The sequence below is a fragment of the Nyctibius grandis genome, chromosome 7, assembly GCF_013368605.1.
Source record: "Nyctibius grandis isolate bNycGra1 chromosome 7, bNycGra1.pri, whole genome shotgun sequence".
NCBI classification, from domain to species: Eukaryota; Metazoa; Chordata; class Aves; order Nyctibiiformes; family Nyctibiidae; genus Nyctibius; species Nyctibius grandis.
In genome coordinates, this window is record NC_090664.1 from 6987218 (window position 1) to 7015124 (window position 27907).

Below are 27907 nucleotides of genomic sequence, written 5' to 3' on the forward strand. Positions count from 1 at the left end.
ATTTTATTAAATCTGTTTAAATTTCAACCCATGAGTCTCACTTCTTTTCCCAGTTCCCTTTCTTTGTTGGGGAGGGAAGATTGGATGATAGAACAACTGCTTATTGTTTAGCCCTGGGTGCAGTCTAAACAGGGACAAGTGGCTAGCGGTGTTTTGTTTTGAATTACAAGCACTTGGGAATGACAGTAGGTCGAGTGCAAAATTGGGAAGAGGCAAGTTCTGTTCACACTTCAGTACATCATTAAAGGGAAAATCTTTGCTGGAAGTGAAAACCTCTGAATGGGATGGATGTGGAACTTGCTCCATTTTGTCCTTTGCCAGAGTGGGAATCCAGCCGTAGGGAAGGCAGGGCCTTTAGGACATGCACAGCATTATTATTTCAGGAAATGCCAGAAGGAGAAACCTCATCTCCTCAATTCTCTGAATAGAAAATGTTCATATCAATAAACAAATACTTTTTTCCCAGGCAAGGAGTGCCTGGCTTTGTGAGAGACTATCTGTGGAGAACTAGCGATTCAGAGACCCAGCACTTTCTGAATAGCCGTGAGCACATATGGGCTTAATTTCTCAGTGGAATTGTCGTGCATTCCCACTAGGAAACCCAAGTGTGCTTCTGGCCCTCCTGGTCTGCAATTTGTGGATCAAGTCACTGTTCTGCATGGTCTCTCCAATTAAACCTCTCCCTGTGCAACTGGTACGACCTCAGCAAATTCCTTAAAATCTGAGCATCTTTATAACATTAGGAAGAGACTATATATAAAATATAGAAAGGTGGAATGGCAGGGGTGTGTCTGTGTGTATATATATATATATATATATATATATATATATATATAGACACACACACACAGTTTTGAAAAAAATCTGTGAGAAGGCAGCAGTTTATAATTAATTCCTTTTGGTCTTCAATAAGATAAAATGCAACTCAAAGGAACTTGCTTGGTTCCAAAGAGGCAATTTGCTCACTGACTTTATTGAAGTTTTTATCATTTAGCAATGAGGTCATGGTGCATACTTAAAAACAAAAAAAAAAGTAAATTCAAAATTATCAGGCTACATGATGAATGGTTTTGGAGCCTGAATTACTGTAATATACAGGAAGTGGCAATGTGCTGAAGCTGGGCACTCATAAGTATGGTAAGTATTTGAAAGTAATGCTCTGGAAAAAATCTGCAAAGCTTCTGATCCATCTCTAAGTTTCAAATGCTCCTAAACTCAAAATGTTTGAATTAAGGCAGGGTAGAAAGTTATTTTCCTTTTTTTTTTTCTTCTTTCTTCCTCTTCCTCCCGGCCCCTCCCCCCCCCCCCCCCGCCCAATGTATTTCTAAAAATATTTTTTTCCTCTTCTGCAAAAAGATAAAGTAAATATTCCTCAGGTTTGATAGGGGAAACAATTGCTACACAAAATACAGAAACAAAAACTCTAGGGATGCTGGTTGGGTCCCCTGTGAACTGGGAGCTGTGATCAGGTGGCCGTGAAAAGCGGCAGACCAGAGCGTCCCCCAAATGAGACTGTTGTCTGATCACTCTGCAATGCAGCGCCCTCACCTCACTCACCGCCCCTTTCCTGGGGCCGGTGTCCTGAAGCATCCCTCCACCAGCAATGCTTACAGGGGCTTTGGTGACTGTCATTGTAGGGAGGAATCACTTATTTCTCTAAGGTAGTGACAGGCCTGGGGATTAAACCTCCTGGTGCAGGGCTGGTGGCATGCAGGCATGGGCATCGCTTTTCGGTCCCCTCCTTCCCAGCTGCACAGATCTGGCTGCCGGAGGCAGGTGCATCTGCCAATGCACCTTTACCAGGGTGATGCTGCTGCTGTTATCATATTACTGTGATACTGCTCACTTAGCAGCTCCCAAGGGAGCGTGCTGGATGTCCCCTCTTGGTTTCAGGCCCCTTACTTTCCCCCTGACATGGGAGAGGATGCTGCCATGGAGCACATCGGTAGCAGATCCATCAGTAAAACCCGAGAGCTCTGCATGCTGGTGTCCCTTGAGGCTGCACATGCATCAATGCAGATGGCTCACGTGGAGAGCATGTGCCATGCCAGGGATGACAGTGATTTGTTTTGTTCCCTTCTCCCATCCAGAGTACAAGAAGAAGTATGGGGAGGAGCACGGCTCGTGCCAGGCGGGGATCGCAGGCTTCTTCACCGAGGTAAGCAAGAGTGTATGCATGGAAAGGATGGGTTTGGTGAGCAACTGTCCTGCCGTGTGACCCAGGAGGGGAGCCCCGAGCATGGCTTGGACAGGGGCTGAACACTGAGCAGGGTCCCTTCCTGCCAGCAAACACCCTCCTGCCTTGTCCTGCCTCCCAGGCACCTGCATCTTGCACAGTGCCTGCCCAGGGTATGTAGATGTATGTGCAAGGGCTGCGGACGAGAATGAATGAATTGACTCTGGGAAATGTCCTTAGGGAATATTTTTATCATGTACCTCCCAAAACTTGCATAGACATATCTCTATGTCTAACGTTAACTGTTTAAGTCATGATTTAAAACAGTCCTTCCTGAACGGCTTTGTTTATGTATGTGTACATGTGGGTATATGTCTCTATGTGAATATATAAATGCACATGCACATACATATACATATGTAAGATAGACACTTTCTTTTTTTTTTTTTGTTCTGCTTCAGTTCTTTATTTCAAAAAGATGGAGAAAAAGTACCATGGTAAAATATATGCTCCAGAGCTCTTTTAAATGCCAGACCATATTCTTTCCTGGACAGAGGTCATATCAATCAGCCATATTTTAATTATGTCGAGGATGAATTTGTTCCCTTATGTGTGTATTGGTGTTTTTTGTAATGCTTCAGGGTTGGGGTTGCTTGTAATTATGTATGCACTGGTTTGCAGAATTTATTGTCCAGGCTGATATAAGCAGAATAAAAATGTCCTCACTGAAATAGCAGAAGGTGATTTCCGAGTAAACTGGGGTGGCTGGTGACATTGCCGCAGTGGCACTGTCTGATAACTAGATGTTCAGCCAGCAGCAGCTGTTTCCTGGCTTGACTGCTCTCTACAGCCTGTTTCTGTTCCCATACTTTAAATCCTCCTTTGCTACCCTAGTTCAAAAGATATCTTTGAACTTTCATTGCTTCAGCATGATGGCAGCTCACTGAGCAGGAAATGCAGATAAATGGCTTTTTGGGTCAAACAGGCAAGCCCCTACCATATATTCAGCACTGCTGATGGTAGTCGTTCCTGCTGGTAAATGATCTCTTGACCTCAAGGGCACGGTCCCTCCCAAGTCAAAAAGCTGTTGCCAAGCACGTCCTGCTGTTTGGTTGGGTTTGCAGTCCTGTCCCTGTGGTCTTATTAGGAAAAACCCTTGTTTAACATCTCCCCCTGTCTGGAACTGGTCACCCAAAGGGGTCCCAGGCATGGGAGCGTTTCCCACGAGGACGGAGTTCACCCGTGGCCTTGCACAGAATGGAGATGTGAGGCAAAGCAGCTGTCCTCGTGTCTCCTCCAGGGATGGAGGAATTACCTAGGCTTATTACTTCCCAGGCTTAATTGGGTCCCTTGCTGGAGGTATTTAAAACCACAGCCAGAAGTAGGGTTTCCCCACAGGGATGCTGGATGCTTTGGGGCAATGGTTTTGCAATCTCTCTTGCATGCAAATGTACTTTTGATTTTAATTCAAAAGCATTAACCATGAGCATCTACCTTTGGATGCTGGATCAAACGTTGCCTGATTTCTAGTCTTTTAAAATTCCGAATCATTCTGGGTGTCTGTAATAAACTACGGCCAGGTTGTCTCTTGAAGAGCAGAGTGTATCTGAGGACAGAGCAAGGCAAAACATTCCAACCATGACATAATGCACACCTTGCTTGTTGAGTGCACGGCCGCTCTTTAGCTTCATAGTTGTAAAATCAGAATCCTTTGTGCTGTATCCTTCATGAATGGTTGGTATAGCATGTCAGGCAGCATTGAGGCACAGTTTGTAGCTGAGCGGTGGGTCTGGGTGGGCCAGGGTGCTTCTGTCACTTGATGAAGTCTTCTGGAAGATGTTTGGGAAAGACAGCAGGTAGAGAGAGATTTTTGGGAGGACTGTGTTAGCAGGGGTAAGTTTGATGGTTAGTAAGGCTGAGGAAGGTCTTTTATTGAAGCAGCAGAACAGCTGAGCAGAAGTGGGCTGTAAAAAAGGAAACCACGTGTCTCTAGGGTGTGTGCAGTGACTTCCATGTTTGGGAAGAAGGATATTCTCTTCATGCACACAGAATGGAGATTGTTATAGATGTGCTTATAATTGGTGTTTTTAGGTTAATATCCTGTCCCTTTTCCATTACTGTGTGAAGCATGAATTTTTGTCCAGTTTTGACTGTTATTTATTTTTTTACCCCATCCTTTCCCCCACACCCTTCTGTTTTTCCTGTTGTAGGAGCTGGTCATCATGGGGGCACCAGGATCTTATTATTGGACAGGGACTGTCAAAGTACTGAATCTCACTGACAACACATATTACAAGCTGAACGATGATGCTGTGATAGCCAGGCGGTACACGTACCTTGGTAAGCAGCTCTCTGGTGTTCACTGTGAGAATGGATTAGTCCAACAACATATTTCAAGGTTTTGGTGCTATAAAGTTGATACTGATTATTTTTGGTGGTGTAGAGTATGTTTTGAAAAATGTGAAATGAAGATTGTCTGAATTAAAGGGTTACCTACGTGGAAAGAAATATAAGCAAAGCAGCAGCCAGAATATTCCATTTTTGTTTGTTTGTTTTAAAAAAACTTTGCTATATTTTTTTGACTACTATAGAAAATGCATTTTGACTGAAAAGCAGGTTGGATGGTACTGGGCCTCTGACATTCCTGCTTTTGCCCCATGACGGACAAATTATTTGTCATTGGTTAGGCTGCGTGTCTGCTTATGCCTGTCTTTAAAATGGGTACAGTACATAATCACAGAATGTATATTGCAGATACGTGGTGCTATTTTTGGTGAAATAAATTTGTAAGTCATTGACAACAGAAGGAGATTGTGAAAGGATTGGCTATAGGTTTGAGTACATCTTTAACTTGGTTGGTTCTACTTGCTGTAAAACCAGCTAATGTCCCAAATAAACTTAATTTAAAGGCTTCCACCTAATCCCCAGTGCCTAAGGCTGTTGAGACCTAGAATACATTTCAAACAGTTGATAGTTTGATATTGTTTGACTAAAGACTTGCACTGATCTCTCTTTTTCCCCATAACCTTTAGTCTTTAAAAAAATACCACTTGGAAGATGCTACTTGGTGATAGCTAAATGACTGTGTATATATACATATTTAAGGACATAAATAAGTTTTCCCACTGATAGACCTGATTTATAATGTTTATCATTGTCCACGTTTAGCCCGCACCTGGGGCTAAACAATAAACAGTTTTTCTATCACCCAATGTCCCTTCCCCAAATGAGGAAGGGAATTGGGAAAAGGAGGAAGACCTGTAGGCTGAAGTTGAACAGATTTAATGTAATGAAGAAATCAATATAAATGACAACACAAAACAGACAAAACTATGCTTATCTAACAACTGGCAAGTTGTTCCAGGAATCAAAATGAGGCAGAGGGAGGAGAGGCAAGGGGAGCAGCAAGAGCCCCCCCCTTCCTCCCTTATCCTAGCAAGCCCTCTCTTTTATCGTGAACTTGATGTTAATGATATAGAATACACCTGTGGGCCAGCCTGGGTCAGCTGCCCTGGATTTAACTGCTGAGGGCCTTGATCACCATGGCTGGCCACAAGCTGAAACCAAATCCCAATGAAACCAGGACAACCATGTAGACAAGAGTCTCATAATTTACAGCAAAAGAGCAAGGCCAGTACAAGACAGCCTTAGAAGGAAAGCACTCTACTCTTCTTTAGTTATTATATATCATTTTAGTATATCAAATAACACTGAATCTTTGATCTCCTTCTTTCAAATTCATCTTTCTTTCTTTGTTCTCTCTTCTCACTTTTCTTCTTGCCTAAACAAAAATATTTTTAAGCCATTAACTTCTCTGGCCTCTTTGCCTACTGTCCTCTGCCTTCCCCCGTGACCAGAAAGGCACATAATTTTCCAAGCCTTCCTGGGCAGTGATTTTAGCCAAAGGAGGATGTTTCTGTCTCGTCGATATGGGATTGTCACTGTCTGATGTGATACTTTCTCTGCGATGATGTGGTTTCTTTGCTCTGTTTGTGTATGCCTGTTCCTGTTTTACTGCTTCCCTTTCTGGACTTGTGGTTACCGAACTGCTCCCTGTACCTGCTTTGTGTGTCCCTTGCCAAGCTCCACACACATGTTCCTTCTCTCAGCTTTTGGAAGAGTATTGGAGGGCATACTGTTGTTTCCCACCTCTGTGAGCTCTTGAGATGAATATTGGCGCATCCTGGGCAGAGCAGTTGCTGAACACTAACAATGTGCAGCCCAGGATGAGGGGTGAAACCCAATGAGCGTGATCCAGCTGCCTGACTGTGTTTCTCAGCTTGTTTCCTTTCGTGATGCTTTGTTTGTTTATTTATTTCCTCTCCCCACCCCAACCCATCTCCCACTCAGGATATGCAGTGACAGCAGGTCATTTCTCTCAGCCAACTACCACGGACATTGTAGGAGGAGCTCCCCAGGATGGAGGCATTGGAAAGGTGAGACTTCTTGTCAGACAATAATGTGGTTGGATGCAACAGGGCAAAAAAAGTAATATTGATGCAGTTCCCACGTATTTGAGAAGCCAAGAGATTTTTGTCTGCAGGGTAGGTTTGGAGCACTGTGCAGGGGGGAGGTGAGGTAGTTTGAAGTCATCAAATTTTCTCCACCTCTTCCTCCTGGTGCCTCACATCCCTCCTCCCTCACTTTCCTCTGTCTCCCACCAAATCCTTAAAAGAGTTATTTTAACATGACACTGGCAACGTTTATTTCACACCACTACTGTTCAGGATTTGTAACATACAGGTATCACTTAAACTTTGCCTGGAAGTGAAAAAAACTTGGAAAAGAGAGTTTGTCTTCTGCTTTTTTTTCTTCATGCATTTGACAATGCTTCACATGTGGACTTTCAGTATTTACTTCAGGGTAGCATCTCTAATAGCATGAAATGCCATTTACTAGGCAATTTGATGTCTCTTTTAAAGCTTCATAATATGCTGATGTTCAGTGGATTAGAATCTGTGTTTCTGCCAGCTGTACTTAAAAATCTTGGTGATGGGCTCTTGAGAAGCAAAAAAATAAAAAAAAAAAAAATGGTTTTCCTGTAGGCATATGTATGTTTGATGTCCTAAAGATGTACTGGGAGAGGGAGGGAAGGGATGTAAAGGATCTGCTTTTGCCCCTCTTTCTTCAAAATCTGGTCCTTTTGGGGTCTGCTGCCACCATGTGCTTGAGCAGAGATGTCCTGCAGCCCCCTTCCATCTTCCTCCCTCTATCTCTCCTGCTACATCAGTTTTAGCTGAGTTGTAACAATAAGGAGTGAGAGGTCTACATTACCAGCAACATTATCCCTTTGCTTAAGCAGATTATTTCTTCCAGTAACAGTGTCCCAGGGGGTAGCAGTACAAATGGGGAAGATGGAATAAAAGTAGAGGATGAACTTGGCACATATACCTGATCTGGCATGACTAGGACATACGGGATACAGTAGCAGCACAGTTGCTACTGAGAAGACCTATATGGGAAAGACATAGTTTCCTTATCCCAGGTACTCTGTAACGGCTGCTCCAATGCACCTTCCTTCCAACCAGTTTTCTCTGTGGAACAGATTTAATTGCTGTACAAGGAGGGGAATAAAACAGCTGCTAACATGAGATCCATGAGAAAGCAGCTGGCCCTGTAGTTTAGACTCTTGCTCTAGTTGCAAAAGCTCCCATTATTCTCCCTTGGCATGGGATGTGGGTAGCGGGAGCGCATGGCAAAGGGGTGGTAAGAGGTGTTGAGTACAGGACGTTACGCTGAGCAGTCCTGTTGTGCTTTCCACACTCTCTAATAAGCTAATCCTTTCCACTTCTCTGACAGAAAGTGATTAGCATTGTTGCACTCTTTTCACTGAAGGTAAAGCCAAGACACTTAATGAGACTGAGTCATTTCTCCAAAGTCACCAGGAGTGTCATTAGCAAGACAGGGTTTGGAGTCATGACACCTGGCAATGTGCTCTCGCTGCTAAACATGCCACTGCAAGACCTGGGGAATCCTTTGTATCTAGAGCAATTCTCCACAGTAAATCTGTGCTGTGTTTTCAGCTGAAAACAGCTTTGAACTCTGTCTCACCACCTATTGATAACTCACCACATATTCAACTATGTCAAGTGCTTGGCTCCGCCACATGGCCTTGGAAGTCAGGGATCCTCTGTCCTGCAAACCGTATGAGCACCTGCTGGGAGGGAGCCTGAGAAATGCTGGAGGAGTCTCAAATGCTGACTGAGCCAGCCTTTCTGTCAAAGAGAGTCTCTTTCTACAAGCCATGTGTTTTAGGACTTAATTTTTGGTACAAGATCTGTTACTGAACTTGCATCACTACTATTAGCCCCGAGAGTTCTTGTTAAAACAGTTTCTTCTGTGGAAACGAGCAATGAGTGGACTATGTTTTAATAGTTTTCTGATGTAGATTGTTTCAGCCAGAAATGGTGCAAATGCCTTGGGGGGTCTGATTGGGATTTCTGCTCCAACCTGTGCTAACGCATCATGAAGTTTGCAGTGCAGTACGTGCAGGCATGTGTCCCTCAGAAGGGAAGGCTGGATAAGGGAAGGGGAGCAGGGTTATGCCTTCTCAGCCTTTTGCCCTGCTTCTTCCCAGTCAGTTTCCAGATGCCACTTGTTTGAGAGTTAGAAAGTTCCTTTACCAGGTGCTTTTAAATACTCACATGTGCACATACACACGTGGACACCAAAAAAGTAGGTGACAAGATACTATTCAAGCATTTCTCATTATACGAGGCCTGTGATTCATCAGGAAAATGGGGAACTCTGTGTTTTGTCTTTTAAAAGAAAACTGAGCAATAAAGTGGTCTTGAAATTGGATCTTGGCAATAGCCATGGCCAGGGTCATGATTTAGAAATACCGAGAAAACACCAATGCTGTACCACTATGTCCTTCGTAGTTAATATTGGTTAACTTTTTTCTTTTTTTCACTTTTCAGGTTTATATTTTCAGAACAGACAGACGATCAGGCTCTCTAATAAAGATTTTTCAGGCTTCAGGAAAAAAGGTGAGCTTTTATGTACATGTGTTTCCTTTTAAGGGGTAGAGAAGAGGGAAATAATGGCAGGCTCATCTCAGAGCATCACTTTCATTCCGCTGCTTCATGAGTTGTCAAGCAAATTCTGTTTTTTCCTCGTCCTCTCAGAAGAGCTAAACCTATTGTACAGACCAGCCATACACCCTTTCTCCTATAGCAGTCATGACTGCAACGTCTGCTCAATGCCCATGTAACTGAAATTAAAGGTCTTGCTGAAAATTGTATTAGTGCTTCTCTTTAGCCGTAGCAGCAGCTGCTGCTGTTGCCTTCTGAGATGTGGGACGTGGGGCGCCAGGTGAGCCTAGACACAGAGATTTCCTTTTAGCAGATGTTACTGGGAGATGTGGCCAGCCTGGAGCTTAGTTTAATACACAAAGCCCCAATCTATTTTTCTGTGTCCTGCTGTGACAGGGGTGATATTAGTTATGCTGTTTTGGGAATGAGCAGCTTCATTGCCTCAAGAGATGATGATTTCCCCCTTCCTGCCATGAATCAGTCCTGCATTTTGCTCTTAGGACTGCTGTCTCAGAGCTGATAACCACCCTCATGAAATTCAGTGAATGCTACTGCAGTCCAGCTCCCCCCGTGCAATGTTGTGTTTGAGTGGAGAACAGCTTGTGTTTTTCCCTGGGGGCTTGCCGGAGACGTGTCGCAGGGGAAGTGAACTGGACAGTATGTCTAACTATAGGTAACAACAAAAAGATGTCTTATTTGGGAATAATGCAAGGAAACGATACCCCTTACCTATGGTTGCCTGTGTTCTCCTGGAAGGAGAGGACGTACAGAAGAAAAAGGTTACTGGTGGCTTCTGGCTCTAGGAAGATCTGCCACCCTCAGAAGGATCTAAAGTGTTTGACTGTATCATCCAATTGGGAGTGTTATCATGTTTTGTTATTTTTTCCCAACAAAACACAATTGCAGTTTTGGAAAACATGCCTGGAATAGGGGAAAACTGCAAAGATGTGTAGGTGGATGGTGTGACTTGTATTTTAGGGCCTCTCCAAAATTTGTCTGTCTCTGCACTAGCAGAATTGCAGACATCCTGAAAGGAAAAGACCCCCCAGTTTATCCAGGGCATCTCCTGGTTTTGATTGCTTCCTGTTCATTTCTTTCCCTGTTTCTTCATCCCTAAGGATGTGCTTCTGGAGAACTATTCCTCAGCCTAATAAGCAGCTATCAGGAAGTTTCCAGGTTTCAGCCAAAAACTTTCCTTTTTCAATTTAATTGCGTTATTCTATGTGTAACTTAACTAATCAAGTATTTACATCTTTCAAGCACTTCTAGGCTGTCATCTCCTCCTTCCCCATGAGCACCTGTCTTCTACAAATTCTCTAAAATCCAAATGAGAATTTTATTTTAAAGAGAAGGCTGTCCTAAATCACCGTTTCTTTGCTTTGTGATTGAAATATAACCAGACGTGCTCAGCAATGAGCACTGCCTGGAAATGAGCTCTCACAAAATGCTGCTCATTTCCTTCCCAGTGGTGTGAAAGTTCACAGAATCACAGAATCAACCAGGTTGGAAGAGACCTCAGGGATCATCGAGTCCAACCGTTAAATGTTGTTTAATGAATGTCAGTTCATTGCTCTGACATTCTTGTAAGACAGACGTTAAAAGCAGGCCAGTTTCTTCCTTCTCTTTTTTTTTTATTGCTGGAGGCTGAACTAGGAAATCAAATGCAGACAAGAAAAAAGAAAATGCAGTGCCTTGTTACAAATGTTAAGTGCACAAACTTCAGGTTCTCACAGTACCATGAACTCACCCACGCTGCAGAAGTACCATGTTGCAGTTAAGTAAATAATAGCCTTTCCCTGAAAACTGCCTGAATACATAGTGAAATGCTTTTCATAACTTTCGCTCCTTACCCATGAGAAATTTGTTTTAAAACCTTAGTGGATTAAAAAAAATAAACAAATAAAAAATCCACAAGGGAACTTAAGCTACAAGATAACTGGAATCAAATGATGTTTGAGGTCTGACCTTAAACCCACACAAACACAAAAATCTGAATTGCAAACTGAAACTCTATCCTTAACTCACCCCACTATATATATTTAGTAGCTTTTAAATCTTATGGACTGCATAGAATAGAGTTGCTGTTGCCCATCTCCTAGCATGCCTGGTAGCTCTGGCTCGTGTATCTAAACTTAGCAGGCGTGGAAGGCAGTGGGTCAGGGATCTGCCATGAGGAATGTAAAAGCATGCAAGAAATGTGATTCATTCTTTTTAACCTAAATAATTATTTCTGTAACCTCAATTTTTCCTACTATGTAAACAGCCCTCAACTTCAAATAAGAAGTGGTATCTTTCCAATTTTCCTGCTTTTGATTTTGAGACTATGATTTGTAGTTGGTCTCAGAGAGTGTGCCTTGTGGTACCTTAGCAGCAGTGGATGAAATAAGGGTGGAATATCATTCTTGCTTTTGGTTTCCTTTTTGTGTTTAAATGTGTTTTGAAATTCGTAATGTGGGTGCTGGTTGGGAGACTGTTAGCATTTAATGTTAACCCATATAAAAAATTACATAATGAAATTAATATAGTTCTTAAATTAAAACAATTAAGTTTTATCAAGCAATAATAACTGAAGATTGAAAGCAGCTTAGGTTTTTTGTGTATGAGCTGAAAAGCTTTTATTGAAAGTAGTCTTTCTGTGTCAACTCACCTGCCTGTACATGAGAGGAAAGGATCTGATCAAAACCCACAACCAGTACTGCTATTTGAAGGTGACTGATAGAAGTAGATACAAATAGAGCAGGGGAAGATAGTCCACAATCAAGAGGTAATTTTAGATACCTCTTTTTGTGGGTATCCTACCCCTTGCCTATTTTTCTTTTTCTCTTCTTTATTTCTTTAAGGTATCCCCAGAAGATCTGTGTTACCCAACTTCAAGTCTCTTTAAGAAGTCTGGCACTGGGCATGAATAATCACTAGCCAGGTCTTGGTTTAGGAAATTTATTTCACCTCTTCCTGGTTTTAAGCATTTGACAAGTGAAAACTAGCCTAAGAAAGCTAAGAAAGTGTCTTACTTAAGCATGTCCCAGGGTATAAATTTTATTCTGTTGGTAAAACATCCAAGCTGATGCACTCTTACAGTAAAGCGTTTAATTCCTGCCAGAATTATCCCCTAAGCTTTCTCTGTAGGAGTGCTTGTGAGTGATAAAGCAGCAAGTCATCATTTGAAATTAAAAAACAAAACCAAAAATACCCAAACAATCAAAAAAACCCCCAAAAAAACAACACACCTAAATGATTTCCTCATGTGTGTGGGCAGATACTGAATGCTTTGTTGTGACTCGGCTTGGTTACAGATGGGCTCTTACTTTGGCTCCTCCTTATGTGCAGTTGATTTGAACTCCGACGGGTTGTCAGACCTGCTGGTCGGAGCACCTATGTTTTCTGAGATCAGAGATGAAGGTCAAGTCACAGTCTATATCAACAGAGGAAACGTGAGTATGTACAAGAGATGACTTGTTAAGGGATGAGGGCGTGGGTCCGGGCAGGGTAGCGCTAATGTCCTTCGGGCACTGCATGGTGAAACTCAATGTCTCAAATAGCGGGGCTCTGGATGTCTCTAGCAGGGCATGAAGTCACGGAAAACTCATCTGGTATCGTGGTTTCCCAGACACCAGCCCACATTCATCACAGAGCTGTGGATCTTTCGAGGAGGCCTGGGAAAGTTTCTGGTTTTATGTTGAAACTTGGTGGTATTTGTGGTTTTACATGAATTTGATGCCAAAACCAAGTAAGAGTCAGCAGCTTTGACTGGGTTTTCCTTTGTGTTTTGGGTGGTCACTGGGACCTACACATCAGAACAAAAATGTCTGGGGATTTAGGAGTCCTTGTGAAAAAGAAGCCAGAGATTGAATCACTTTATCTTTACATTATGTCCTATGTATAGCCTTTAGTGGGAAGTTCTTATCAGTTGGTACTGTTGGATTTCGCATGACCCAACGGCAGTCATGGAAAAGTCTAAACTTTCTTGCGTTAGCAAAACAAGATCATTCTTATGTTGTATTTGTAGGAAAACAATGATTGTTTACCTGTTATTATGTATTTAATATTTAGGTCCCAAACCTTCTGTCTCAAAGTAGGAGTTGTTATGGATTAAAATTAAATTGATTTGTTTTCATCAGTATTTTGTGAACTTCCATGTATGGAGTTTGTTTATGCTAGACTTAACATTCACCACAAGTCCTGTAGGCAGCATTTGGGAGACTTCAGAGCTTAACTTTTTCAGTTTGATCCACAGGCTGTCCCACTTCTTATATTGCAGTGTTGCTGCTGGGTCCTCAGGATAGGGTCCAGAATGCCAAGCAGATAATATCTAAAGTTTCCTGCTCACAGTGAGAGCATACATGAGTTCATTTTTATCTTTTATAAAACAGTCAAGAAGCTAGTAGGAATTTCTTATACTCCTGCAGCAAGAATTACTTGCAGGAGCAATGGCTTGCAGGATTGTGGGTTTTATTTTGAGGTTTGGTCATTTTAAACTCTGTTTCATTCTGCAAGCACCATTGCTTAAGAGGTCATTGCAGTGTATCAGAGAAAACTGCATTATAATACAATGCATAGTGATGCTAGATTTAATACACTTATATTTTGCCCTTTCCTGTGAGGACTATAAAGAAACGAGTCACACATACAGGCCTGCCTGTCTCCTCTCTGTTGTGTTTCAATTTCATTATGTGGGATTTTCTTAAAGTCAGCAACTCCCCGCAGCCAACAGAAAGATTTTATTACATGTTCCAGAGGGCAGTTTATTCTCATTCACAAAGGAAGCAAAAACAAAACAAAACAACCCTTGAGGTGGGTACAGAGTTGGATTGCATAACTAAATTTTGTTTTCTTGTGGAAATGTTCCTTTTCCCTTGAGGGAAGACTGCAAGAAACTAAAGCTTATGTATCTGACCAGAAAGTGGGTGGGCAAGAAATACCAGATCCATATAAGGCTTCTCATGGCATAGGAGTACAAAGCTACTTTATTCTGAACTTTCCTCTGTCTCTGTTTCATTAAATCTCTTTCCTTATTCTTCATTTCAGAAGGCTTTTTGGGTACTTTGCTTTAATCCTTCTGTCCAATACTTAAAAAGTTTTCAAGTCCAATTTCCCAAATGCTTTTTGCTTTGGGGAAAAATTCTCCTTAACTCACTGGAGTTTAGCTGAATAAGCCTGGACTGAGGATTTCACTCCTCGGATGTCATCTGCCAGTAGAGCAAGCTCTGGGCTGTTAACATTTTAGGCATCTGGAAATATTCATGGGCTCAGCAAGCCCTGTGACTGCATTTAGTTACATCACGGAGTTATTGTTTAGTCAATTTAGCATTTTAGCTATATCACTCGTGCTCCTTTTTTTTCCTCCCCTTAAAACTAAAAGACAGAAGGTTAAAAATCCAAATAAATTAGATTTCTAGCACCCAGGTGATCCATGTGCATTGAGGGTGAGAGTCAGGCTGCAGTCCTGCACCAGGTGCTTCCCAGAGCGTGTGGGTGGCGCCCGCGGGGAAGGCTCGCCTCGTCCAGGGCTCAGACCATTTCCCTGACCCTGTTTTATTTCCTGCTTGCTAGGGAGTGCTGGAAGAGCAGCTCGTCCTGGATGGCGACAGCGCCTACAACGCGCACTTTGGGGAGAGCATGGCTGCCCTCGGTGACATTGATGATGATGGCTTCTCAGGTCAGTGCGGTTTCCTCCTGAGCCATTTCTCTGCAAATGCCAGTGGGGCTGGTGGCACTGCTGGTCTCTTCCAATGGGTGGGTGCCGTGTGGCATCCATTGCTCCTCTGGACCCAACCGGCACCTGTGCTAATGCTAAGGAGCTGAAGCCTTTTGTAGCGGATTGTCCTTGATGTGTGTTTAGTCCATGTCCACGCAACTTGCACCCCAATCTCATTAACGTTGCTTTACTTTCCTTCCTGTTGCATTTTCTTCTTCCCCGTATGGTTTATAAAAGGCTTTCGATACTCGTGCCCTGAACAACACAGAAACCTATTTCTGACTTCTTTCTTCTTTCCCATTTCCTTATGTCTTCAAGCCTTTCCAGTTGTGTTGACATAATCCCGTTTCTTATCATGAAGTGTAATTAAGAAGTAGCTTCTCATTCCTGATAACATGTACTCTATTAATAATTTCTCTCCTTTGCTATATTCTACCCCTGCTCCTTTTGCAGGTCACTCAGTGTGAGGCCCCAGGCTGTGATAGCAATAGGTGAGAGCAAAGTGTTGATGCTGGCGCCTTTTCTGCCCTGATTTCTGGCAGCGCAGATTAAGGACTTCCAAACAAAGGCAACTTGCTCAGTGTGTGCCTGGATTTATTTCTTCCAGGCCGTTCAGGGCGCGGTATGCCATTAAGCCTAACCCAACCTCATTGCAGGTTGCCCTCAGAAATGATGGGCATGCTCTTCCTCTGCCCTTGAACATGCATTTGTGTGTTCTTGCTGCTGCTTGTGGGTCAGTTGTGGTGTGGAGAGACTGCAGAGTGAGTTGGATCAGTCCGTGGGCATGAAGCCATTAGGAAGAGTTTAATTTTAGCAGCTATGTAGTCACTAGATCCAACTAGGAGAGGAGAATGGGAGGTGGGATCGCTCTTTCTGCAGGAGTTTGCAGTTAAATTGGATCAAATGTAATTTGAAAGTACACCCTCAGCAGCCTTTTTTCCTTCCTGCCTGTCCATTTAATATGCCCAGCCTCACTTTGGAGCCTTGGATTTTCAAGCAAACTTAATGTTCGTAATGTGTTGTAATGCTACAATAAATGTTTTGCCAATGCTGTCTTGGTTCACAAAGCTGATATTCCCCTGGGTTGGAGATTTTGATGTGAAAGGATTCTAAATTAACTTTTTGAGCATGGTTGCTGGTTAATAAACACACATTTTCATAACAAGCACATTTCTGATTAGCCACAACATAGCCACATGTGTCTACAGATTCATATAAATTTGTGTATTTTTTTAAGTTTATCTTAACATGAACTCTTCATTAAATCAAGCAAGTTCCTTCTAGCCAGGTTCACATGAGCTGCAGATCATCTTCATCATGGGGAGCTATTTTCCTATGGATAGCTGGCTTCTGAAATTGGGAAAAAGTTGGATTAATGGAATGGATTGTGAAATGTTTATAATCTGTACTGTTTTACAGATGTTGCCATTGGAGCACCTAAGGAGGATAACTACATAGGAGCAGTGTACATTTACCATGGGCACACCAATGGTATTGTACCTCAGTACTCTATGGTATGTGACACTATCGTTTACAACATCTATCTGAAGTCACTTTCCCAGGGCCTGCAGAAATAAACCATACTTAGGGAGTCACTTTATAAGTAGCCTCATCATAGCTCTGCATCCTTCCTTCAGTCCTGGTTTGAAGATGGCTTATCCCAAAGTTTGTCCATATCTATGCTGTAGGGTAAAACTGTGTTAGTCAGGAGATATTTTTCACTGTCTCTTGTTACAGTTGTCAGCCATAGCTTCCTTCTTGAAGCAAACAAAGTCTTGGGGTTTGAATGTCAGTTTTTAGAGATAGTACTAGTGCAGAGGAGAAAAGAAAACCCTGGAGAGGCTGAGCATACAAATTATGGAGAGTCCAGTGGGGAGTTGGGATGTTGCACTTTCTTCCTGCAGAAGCAGGCTTGGTGAGAAGGAAGAGGTACTAAGTTTTCTTTTGTGCCCTGTGGAAGCCTCTTTACCCATCTTGTTGGCCTTCTCCTTACGATGTGACAATATATCACAAGACCATTCTTGGGTGCCATTTCCCTGACCATTATTATGAAGTAAAATCTCAGCTAGGATATGCTACACAGCATCTTGTGCAGAGATGACACAGTGCAATTTAGCTACTGTAGCCAGGCAGTAGAGAAGGTAAATTTATGCTCATGCTGCCCAACGTGTCCCATAGTCTCTGTCTAGCACATTTGTTTTTTCAGAGAGCCTGAATCTTCCCTCCCTCCATGTGTTTGAAGTTCTGGTTGTTTTGTTTTGTTGGTGGGTGGGATCCTTCACAGTAAATCAGTTTAAGCAGAATTAGAGTTTAGTGGTTATATTGGAGACTCTTCTAACAGACCATAGAAGTTTAGTCCTTCTTCCTTTTACCGTGTGTATGCCATGTGCTGCTTTTTAGAAAAAAGGAAGTTAAATGACTCTTTATGGATACTTCTAAAATGTACTCATGTGTGGCATGTGGAGAATTCTGCCTGTTTCTTGCTGAGAGCTGCTGGCTGGGAGGTTCTTCTCTGGCTGTTGAAAAGCCTGGAGCTTTCCAGCTCTTGCTGAAAAGGATCAGATTTTTTTTTTTTTTTTTTTTTGGTCATTCATGGGAAAATTTTACATGTTTGAAAGAGGCCAGATCAGCAGGGTGGGAAGCGAAACATCCTGCTTGTGATCTCTCCCTCCCCATCGGAGCAAGGCCAGCAGACACAGAGTGTGCCTCTCTGCTTGGTCAGTGGGACAATACCCAGCTCAAGCGGGTGTCAGGGTACCGTGATTGATGACTCTTGATACCGTTCCTATCGTTGTTCCGTGTCCTGAGACAGCTGAGGGGGCACCACTTATGGGCAGTGTCTCTGTGCCGTTTCCCAGTGTCCGCTGCAGGGCACCAGACACACCACTGGTTCATCTCTCATGTGCAAACAAAAAAGCTGTGTAAGAACTTCAGCTCTTCACTGGATTTGAACCTGGAGGTGAAAGACTTTTTGTATCTTATTACTATACACCTGAGCCATCTTAATGCCCTGGATTTCCTTTTTTAAAAAAGCTGAGAGAGGTGGCGGGGGGGGGGTGTGTGCTGCGGGGTATATGTTTTCACTGTTTTCATTTTGTTAGCTTCCCCCCCACACCTTTTCTTCATTTAAATTGCTGATCAATGTAATTCGCTCATGTCCCTTCAGCAGCTTTAGTGGTGGCTCTGAGCAGAAGCAGCTTAATTGGCTTTGTGGCCTGCTGTTTTCACTCATGGCACTTAAAAGCAGAGCAGCGTTATACCTCTGCCTTCTAGGCCGTAATAGCCTGCAGATGTCTGCTGGGATGTTTGCAGGTGGGATTTACCACCCTAACTGGGACCCCCCAAAAATGTGATGCAAGTGTAATGTGGGAAGGAAGTTACTTCCAGTTGTCTTAATCTTATCTGTCCACGAGTAGGAAAAGGAGATCTGTACATGACAGAGCACTGGTTTTCCTTTAAACTGGCTGTCAGGACTGCAGGATATCTTTCTTCCCGTCAACTTGTCTTTTTTTTCCATGAATTTCCTGACTGACCTTTTGTCCAATATTATGTCCTTTTATGGGAGGGCCAGGAAAAGCTGGTTGCATGTCACAAGCTGTGAAGCACACCCAACAGCCTCAAAATTACTTCATGGGATAGGTTTCCTCTGTCTGTAACTTCTGCAGTCAATGTTGGTTTGAGTTCAGGTCTTGCATTGGTGGCCCAGCATAATGAATGAGAGCTGGGAGACATCTAATTGCTTTCTTAGAAAATGAGATTTCGATATATTAATTTGCTTCAGACAAAGGCATTTACAATTCAAACTGTTTAGAGAAAGTTTTTGTGTTAGTAATTAGAAAAAAAAAGAAGCTATGTTAGAAGTTAATTAATCTTTGAGTTGGGGAGGCAGAAATGAGATGCAGCTTCCAGACTGACACGAAATATTGCATAATAGCTGATGGAAACCAGAATTTCCAAGTGGGATGAAAATTAATCATTTTGACTTTGAGCATGCTGGCTGAAAGGAATGGTTGTGCAGGATTTTCTGTTTCGATTAATCAGTAATTTTTTAAGATGCTGCTTAAAACTTTTATTTACAGAAATGAAGGTAATGCAAAAAAAAAAAAAGGAAAATCTCTAGGGTGCAGTTAAACTTCCTTCCCCCCCAAGAAATCTGTTTGATGTGTTCTTTATTTTTCTTGGGTGTGCATGAAGGTTGTACCACAGGTGTGTTTTTTAATCCAAGTCAACACTGGCCTCCTCCTAGCCCAGAGCAGAAGGGCTTCCTGCAGTCAGCAGCCTTCCTGCTCAGCGCTGCATGGGTGAAGTGTGAGCCTGCAGATGTGCGGCACTCCCAGCACTCAGAAAAGAGCCCTGGTGACCATACAAGTCAGGCCTGAAGGTTTTTTTGAGGTCGTTATGCGGGATTTTTTTTTAGAGGATTCTTTGTGTTACTGACTGATTTCACTCGTATGTTTTCCGCTGCAGAAGCTGTCTGGGCAAACAATAAACCCGATGCTGCGGATGTTCGGCCAGTCCATATCAGGGGGAGTCGATATGGATGGCAATGGTTATCCAGGTACGTCTGCTGCTCTGGCATTGAGAGCACTGGGGAAACGCAGCAGCAGGCTGAGAAAACAGCAGAGCTGGTCGTTTCCACGTTGCTGGTTCCTGCTATTGCAGGAGGCCAATGAAGCTGAGCATTTTCTTCCTTTTCCCCTCTATTATTTGAAGCTCCTGATAAGAATTTGAGCTGAATGCTTGATTCAGGGGTTTGGGCAGTCATGATGAAGGGTTAAGATATTAAAGCAGAGGATTTCAGTATCTGGCCAAGGTTGTAAGTTTCTTGGAAGCTCCTCAGGCATGTTGACAAACTTAAAAAAAAAAAAAAAAAAAAAAAATTAAAAAATGTAGGTGATAACATAATAGTAATAATAAAAACCAAACAATGAAGTAGAAGTGACGTAACATCACAGACATAATCCTCCAGTTCTAATACTTCTGACATAATGATGTTTGAAGGGATTTAAGTCAGAAAAATGCTTTTTTTAGATGTATGCTCTGTCATTTACTCACTGACTTGAGAGAACTGAATTCTGTGCCTCCTTTGTAACTGTCTCAATGTTACAAAAATTTCAGATATGACTGTTGGAGCCTTCTTGTCAGACAATGTGGTACTTCTGAGGTGAGATTAATGTCTTTTTCATCCGCTGTTGTCTTCTTTTTTTGTCTGTTTTCTGTTTATATCTTACGTGGTCTAAGTCCTCCACCACTCCGATTTTCTCCCTAGTTTATTGTAGTCAGAAGCAGCAAGCTGGATTACTTTTCAAGCAGAACCTTAGACATGCATGGTGTCAAAGAATGCACAATCTAATTTAAACAGTGTAGTGAGGGATGACAATATGTAGGACTCCCACGGCTATGAAGAAAACAAAGGGTTAGAGCTGGAAGGAGATGTGTTGCATCTCAGTGCCTTTTTAGAAAGGTTGCTCTGAATTTGTGAGAAGGCTTTTTTATTGTTCTTACATTTGCATAAAGTAAATAAATGGTGATTTAAGGGAATGCAGTTGAGCAAAAAGCCAACTGCGTATGATGCCAGGATGTAATTTTGCAAGTTACAATGGGATGCAGAATGAAATAAGAGTCTTCAGGGAAATGAAATATGGAGACGTTTGCAATGCATGCACGATTTGGGCTGCTGTTTTGAGTGCATGAGTTAAGTGCATTGCTTGTTTCATCTGATGGAGAGAGGTGTGACAGCTCGGTTCGCCAAATTGTGGTGAGAGAGGTGGAGAGTTAGAGTAGGAGCAGGCTTGAGATGCACAGACCTGGGGAAGAGAATGGGAAGTTTGAATTTTGCCAGTAGCTCCATTGTTACACTTGTTAATATTTAATAGAAAAATCCTGTCAATACCTAGATGTCATTAGAAGTGGAAGTCACTAGGGACTCCTGCATCTTAATGGAAGGTACAGGGTTGTGGTGAGACTGGCAAGACAAATGCTGGACCTGCAGAACGGACATGCCAGCCTGCTACCCGTTCAAGGCAGGAAAAACTTGGCTCTGTTTCCATTTGAAGCAATTAAACAAAACAAAATGAAAAAGGAGAGGGGGCAAGAAATGTTCTTGATGATCAGCGTGGCAGGTGGTAGAGTCTTCTGAAGAACAGAAGTTTTCTGTTCCTTCATCACACACACAGAGGAAGCCAGTTGCTGCTTCTGTGAAAAGGTGTGCCATGCCCCAGATGGGATCTTGCAATCCCACATTTCTGAAACCACTAGAAAGAAAACTCTGCTTTTTTCTCATGCGTTGTTGTTAATTGCAGGGAGAAAGGCAATCTGAAAGGCTTGCTGTGTTGTTTAAAACAACATACATTGCAGCAGCATGGTGACCTCTGTCCACACGTTCAGTCACTGCCTGTGCATTTCAGAGGAGTTTAGCGCATTACTGACTGACTTTGTGGGCAGCCTGATTAATTGATGCTACTGCCAGTTTTTTTTACTGTCACTCTTGCTGTTTAGATTCAGATTAAGATAAAGAAATCAGCTTTTCTTTTTTTTTTTTTTCTCTCACCCCTCCAGAAGCCTTTGTGAAGTCCTTTGGCCAAAACCAACAAACGTTTTGCCAAGTGATATTAAAGGCTTTGGTGGAAGCTGCGGTGACTTGAGGCAGATCGTCGTCGTATTGCTCGCGTGTGTGTATGGCTGTTTGACAGATGCATTGGTTTTTTTGTCCCAGTGAGCTAATGTTAAGGAAAAATCACACAATATGCCATGGCTGGAGAAATTTTTTTTCTAGAAGAAATATTTTTCTAGATCAATTACAGCATTTACTCTTTTATGTTTCCTCAAGCATTTGGAAAGAGTTTTTTTCCAAGGTGTGAAATGATTCTAGGAAGCTTACTCTTTTTCCTCCTTTTTCCTTTTCTCCCCCAATACTGTATATATTTCTAGGGTGCGCATTTATCTTCATGCTCCATCTCAAAAGGTGAACTTGCACTGTTATTTCAGTCTGTGGTAAAAGAGTCTGAGCAGCTGTCTTGCAGATTGATGTGAATCTTGTTCCAGTTGATATGAATTACGTGTTACCATAATCCCCGCTCTCTTCTCCCCCTCTCCCCTGCCTCTGAATTAAGTGGCTTATGGAGTGAGAGTCCTGAAGTGGTTTGCTTACATGGTCTGGCCTTGCCAGCTGCTGGAACTACCTTAGAGGTGAATCTGCTGGTAGCTGCACATTTTTTTTGCTACTGGAGTTGGTTTTGGAAGAACATGTTCATGTTGAACATGTACAGAATTGAAACCACAAAGAATAACACTCAGTGAATTTTTGCGCTGAAGTCTTGTGCTGGGGATGGCTCAGGAGAGCCTGGGTTTCTGGGCTGCTTTTCCAAACCAAGCTGTCGGGGCGTCTGTGTTGTGTGAGCGAGGTGACCCACCCTGGGCTCTGATAGCACTCAGCTTGCTCTATGATTCTGGCTGAGGTCTTCTTCAGCCAGGAACAGTCGTAGCAATAACCTGGTGCCAGAGTTGCAAGGGTGGCAAGCTTTCATTCACAGTGCACTGGGTACGTCCTGAAATAGAGCTCAGCTGCGTGAAAAGAGTATTCAATCCTTACCACTCGCTGGGAAGGAATTAGCCAAACGTTCCCTCCTCTAGAAAACATGAATGTGGTATCTGTTGTCCCTCTTATACTGTCAGAAAAATTATGCATGAATCCATCTCTTACTCCTGTGCTCCCTCCTTGACTTTCAGGGCACAAATTTGACTGCAGACTGTTCTCTGTAAACTTAAGGTCTCTGCCTACCCGTTCCTGACCATCCAGGCCGCTTCGCAAGCGGTGTCACTTGCATGAACTTGTTGTCCTTGGTTGCTGATGTGCTAATTTTGTTATCCTCTTCAGTCATCAGGAAGGCTTTATGCAACTTTTGCTGCAGGTGATTATTATTATATATTATCAGTTTGCCCAGCTGCCTGCCTGCGGTCTGTATCTGAGCACTGAACTTCAAGCTGATGCTATGGTTTTCATTCAGACACTAGCAGTCCTTTCCAACTAGGTCAAGTGCTCTCTTATTTTTCATGTCTGCTTGAAATTGTGCAGTTTACCAAATTTACTTTATTTTCCTTTGGCTGAGAAACTTCTGTGTGAATGATCACTCAATTCCACTTCTTCGTTGCTCTCCAGATCCAGGCCTGTCATTACCATGGACATCTCCATTTTCCTGCCCGCGTCCATCAATATCACAGCTCCTCAGTGCCATGATGGCTTGCAGCCGGTGAACTGCCTCAATGTCACAGCATGCTTTCGCTTCAGTGGCAAGCGTGTACCTGGAGAAATAGGTAAGGTACCTGCTAGCAGGTTGACCTGGAGTCGAGTGCTCCCTTTGGAGTCAATAACGGAGCTTTTATGTGAAATAAATTGTTTCGAGGTGAGCTGAGTTATATAATTCCAGAAAGTTGGAGGCTTCCTGGGAACTTTCTGAGGCATGTTTTTACCTTTCGATGAGGCTGATGTAGTACTGGGCCAGCTTCTTCCTCAGTGAAAGAAGGGAAATGTGTCCTTGGGCTTACTGCAAGGACAGAGAACATAGAAGCAATTGATGCTTTGTAAGTTTGTATTCCCTGTTTACCTCTCGATAACACATTTCTGTATCCTCTATCAGTGTTATCAGAAAGCAGGTGTGATTTGCTCCGGAATAATAGTTTTTGAAAGTCTACAAGGAGCTCTTGAAACAGAGCACTATAAATCTGAATTCCTACTAGATAAGAGCATATCCTTTTCTGTACATCAGTTTACCTGTCTGTAAAATAAATAGCCCAGTATTTTACTGATGGCAAGAATATCTCCCAGGTTAGCTGGTCTCTGTAAAACACATGGAGTTTCTTGGGTGAACGGAATTGTGTAAGCTGTGTAATTGTGCAAGCCTGTACATCTTGGCTGCATTAAAATATTACTTATGTCTTTTACATCCCAATGTTTACAAGTCTTAGATATTGTGGGAAGTGGTATGGGATAGATACAGCATTTCTAAATATTGTAAGGTCTGGGTTTATCTAGTTCAGCCACTATGTTCTACGTTTGCCATGCTTTAGGAATGGCAGAGGACTTGCGATGTGCTGCTCAGGGAAGATAGCCTCACAGCATGCTGTGTCTCTGCAGTGGGTCTGGTGAGGAGCTGGGGGAAGCAGTGCCTTTGCTTTAATTTCATATCTTGGAACCTGTGGCTAAGAAGTGAGCTGCCTTTTTTTTCCAGTCTAAATATCTGTTCCCCTTGTTTGCAAAAGACCTATCTTCTTGCCTCATCGTGTCTTGTAAGAGCCAGCTGAATTCCTCTGTGTTGTCATACAAACCATACTCACAATGATTTATTGTGGTAAAAGCACATGTGCATCTTCTTTGGCAAGTAACATCCATCTCATTACAAGGAATTTTTTTACTATTAAGTAGATGATTATAAAGCTTCCAACCATTGTCCTTTTATACAATGCTTCTAGCAAAGTGATTTGTCTTGAAAACACTGCAGCCAGAATTAACTGACTGTATAAAACTCCTTGGGGATATGATTTGGATAAAATATCTCAAATAAGCTTTCAGTTTGTAATCTAACAGTCAGGCCATTTTAATTATGTTGCGGTTGAAGAGTATCAATTAATGAAGGGTGGAACAATTCATGGAAATATTGCAACGGCTCCTCTCCCGTGTGGTTAAATGTGGGGAAAAAAATAGAATATCCCTGTAAGCACATCCTTGTCCAGTTCGAACTCTGAAAGGCATATGGAGGTGTTAAAATGCTATCCAAAGTTTTGTCTCTAAAAGTGTTGGGATTGTCTGGTCTTTGGATGTCTGGTGGTGGTCTGTTAAGTCAGATGGCAAGAACACAGTGCTCACCGGGAATGCTGCTCCCCTAAGGCTTGTCGGTGTGGATGCTCAAGACTGTTGCTTACTGGTGAAAAGCTGGGTGTTGCTCTTGCTTTTAAGCAGCTGAAGTTGGTCACCTGCTCCACAATGTTTAGAAAGTAAAGCTGAACATGCAGGCAGCATTCCTCGGTGGCAAATGTGTGTGTCTTCAATGCTTATTTGAATGTGTGGTTATTTCATTAACTAGCATGTGAAGGAAAGCTGTCTTCATCTAACACTGCCTCACACTTGCATATAAACCTTCCCCACTCACCTTTTTTTTTTTCTTTATTTTTTTTTTCTAGTGGTAGTTGCAATACTACTGGTCGTATAACAGCATTTGAGGATCTGTGTTTATTGCTACTGCTTGATGCTGCCAGTGACAGTATAATTCCCATCCATTTTGTGGATACCATTTGCAGACTACAGTCTTCAGAAGTATGAGTTTATTGCTGAAATAGTTTCATCTGAACAAAGAGCCATGCCCAAGTGAAGCATGTGCTCTGCACTGTGTGCCAGGCATTGTCTGACCGTTCGCTCTGCCTCCGCACTTGCTGGAGAGCTGAGTATCTAGTCATGCCCACCGACAGAGACAGCCTCTGGCACATCTTGGATGTGTGAGAAATGGAGAGTTTTAATTTTTCACTCTTTCACCTCATAATCTCATTCAGGCTGTTCCTCCCTCACCTGAGGGAAGGCCCATTGATTTGTCTCCCCTGGGGTGTCTGTATCTGCAGGAGAGGCAGGAATGAGAGAAAGGGCTTTCCTAGCCTGGATGAGAAGGCTTCAGCCTGTTCAGACTGTGCACTTCTGGGTGACCAGGACAAGAAAACAGAGGCTGCTGGTATCTCCACGCATCAGGTGCTGCTTCTGCATTCATCCCTGCAGGAGAATGGAAGTAAACTTGTGCCCACAGTCTGGATAATTTCCTCTACAATAATAACAGCAGCAATAATAATAGTGCCAGTGTGAGAATTAGGTGAATTTTAGTGGCTACAAAAATAAAGATTTTTGGGGCATTTGGCTGGAGGTAGGCAGATGTGTTAGAAACTGCTTCGTCTCCTGTACTCTTCACTTCAGATGTGCACAGCTTGTGTGTTGATCCATTTCTAGGGTAGTCCTCACGTCCCAAATACTGTCGCCTGAAAGACTGGTGTGAGACTTAGTGTGAGATAGGTTGTTTGATATGTTCACTCTGTTTGAATATGTTTCTAGAACTGAAGAAGCATGCCTGGTCCAAAACCTGATGAAAGTGGACACTCCTCTTCTTATCTGTGTCCTGCTGTAGTTTGGTGCAGGAGTGTTGTATCTGTCTCTTGTTTTTCCAGTCTGCTTAGATGCAGGCCTGAGTCAGTGCTACCCTTTGAATGCCTCAGAAGCAGGGTTGCTGTAGGGATCAGTGTATGCCCAGAGCAGGGAGGATGGCTCCCTACTTGGACGCTAGGGACAACACTATGAGAGAGGATTTGAAACAAAGGTTGAAGGAAGGGAAAAAGGAAAAGGAAAGCTTTTTGGAAGAGGATAGGGGGGATGTCCTATGTATGTTGTCATTTGCTAGGGCAATTTTTTTAATACTTCCGTTACTTAAGAATTTTCTCTGCAAGCAAAGTTCATGAATCATGAAACGCATTCCTCTTCCAGAGGCTTTTTGTTATTATTTAGTAAGTTCTTAATTTTCTCCATGTGGTGCCTCCCCCTGCCCTGAATCAGTACTATAGCTAGTAGTTTAACAAGCATTTATGGATGTGCTTCTTCCTGCTGAGCATTTTGCTGCCTGCTTTTTGTGTGCTGTAGCATCAACTGAGAGAGCGACAAAGGGATGCGCTGGGCAGCTCAGGGTGGGTAGCCCCCCATTAGCACAGCCAGCTGTGATTGCTATTTTAGCTCATGGGATACCACTGCCTGAATTCAATCCCTCCTCACTCCTCTCTGCTTCAGGGCTGCCTTCAGCCCTGTGAGGGGACGACTTTTGCATCATGAGTATGTATACGCCACTTAGGAGGAAAATCCACAATGAAACGCATGCTGCCGTTTACTTGGTGCGTCAGTTACTGCCTGGAGTAACTCGCCTGGTCTGCTGGCTGGCAGTCCTCTTGCAGGTATGACCAAAAATTTCTCAGAGGGAGCTGTTGTCGAAGCTTTTATGCATTTACTTTTAGTTATGGAAAAGGAATAGTTGTTAGAAAAGTCAAGCCCTTCATCTGAGCTCATCAGATCCATGCCAGAGTTTTATTTTGATCATGTGAAGTTGGGTGGGCAGATGCCCAGGAACATTTCTAACCAGATGTGCTTAAAGCTGCTGGACAAATATTTGAAGGCATTACCTGCGAGAGTTAATTTGCTAGTGAAAGCTTGCCTCCTGATCTTCTACTGGAATGAGCAGGAGGAACTTACACTATCAGCAGTGCTAAGTTTGGCTAGTTATCTCCCCACCCTGGTTGCTTTTTGGAAGCAGTGAAGCTGGGGAAGGGGAAAAAAAAAAAACCTTACTCATGGTATTTCAGTTTTTCCACTGATGTGACATCATTGAATATAACATAGAAACAAGTTGTCAAAATAAAGGGGAGGCGGGGGGGAGGATGGGAACTGTGCTGCTTGATTGAAAACATCCACTGCTGTTTCAGAGAGAGACAGTAGCTGGGATCGCTTTGCTTGGAGGCCTGGTGTGGGGCTTATGTTGGGATGCGTCTCCATGCCTGCAGCGAGGAATCTTTGGTGTCAGTAATATATCATGCACTCCCTTTGGAGAGCCTCCGAGGCATTGGCCTCCGAGCCATAATGAACCAAGTCTCCCCAGTCGCCCCTGTGAGCAGTGCAGCCCTGGCTCCTGTTGGTGCTTCTCCTTTGAAGAGGTCTGCGTCTCCCCATGGGGCCTTTTGCCTCTGCCTGTGCAGGGCCTGGGTTTGCTAATGGGTTTTCTTGTCTTTATTCTGGGGATGCTGGTGCAGATCTCAGCATGCGTGCGTGCACGTGAGGTCTTGAAAGTGGAAGGGAGACGATTGGGGATGGGTGTGGGATGTGCACACTTCAAAAATGAAAAAAAAAAGTTAAGAAAGAGACTGCTGGGATTTTAAACAAGCTAAATCCTGTGTTTCTGTTTAGGTGGTGCTCTTTGGTGGGACTGAGCAAAC

General features: G+C 43.0%; 1 protein-coding gene across 1 annotated transcript in view; it reads left to right on the forward strand.

The window, feature by feature from the left end:
* The window catches only part of ITGA9 (integrin subunit alpha 9), a 236129-nt gene that overhangs the window by 23650 nt on the left and 184572 nt on the right, over nucleotides 1–27907 (forward strand). Inside the window, exons 5-14 of the mRNA XM_068405193.1 lie at nucleotides 2091–2158; nucleotides 4387–4516; nucleotides 6527–6612; nucleotides 9097–9165; nucleotides 12504–12641; nucleotides 14761–14866; nucleotides 16325–16419; nucleotides 19373–19463; nucleotides 20024–20069; nucleotides 23064–23218. Of these exons, the coding sequence (XP_068261294.1) occupies nucleotides 2091–2158; nucleotides 4387–4516; nucleotides 6527–6612; nucleotides 9097–9165; nucleotides 12504–12641; nucleotides 14761–14866; nucleotides 16325–16419; nucleotides 19373–19463; nucleotides 20024–20069; nucleotides 23064–23218 (984 nt within the window). The remainder of the gene's footprint in view (nucleotides 1–2090; nucleotides 2159–4386; nucleotides 4517–6526; nucleotides 6613–9096; nucleotides 9166–12503; nucleotides 12642–14760; nucleotides 14867–16324; nucleotides 16420–19372; nucleotides 19464–20023; nucleotides 20070–23063; nucleotides 23219–27907) is intronic.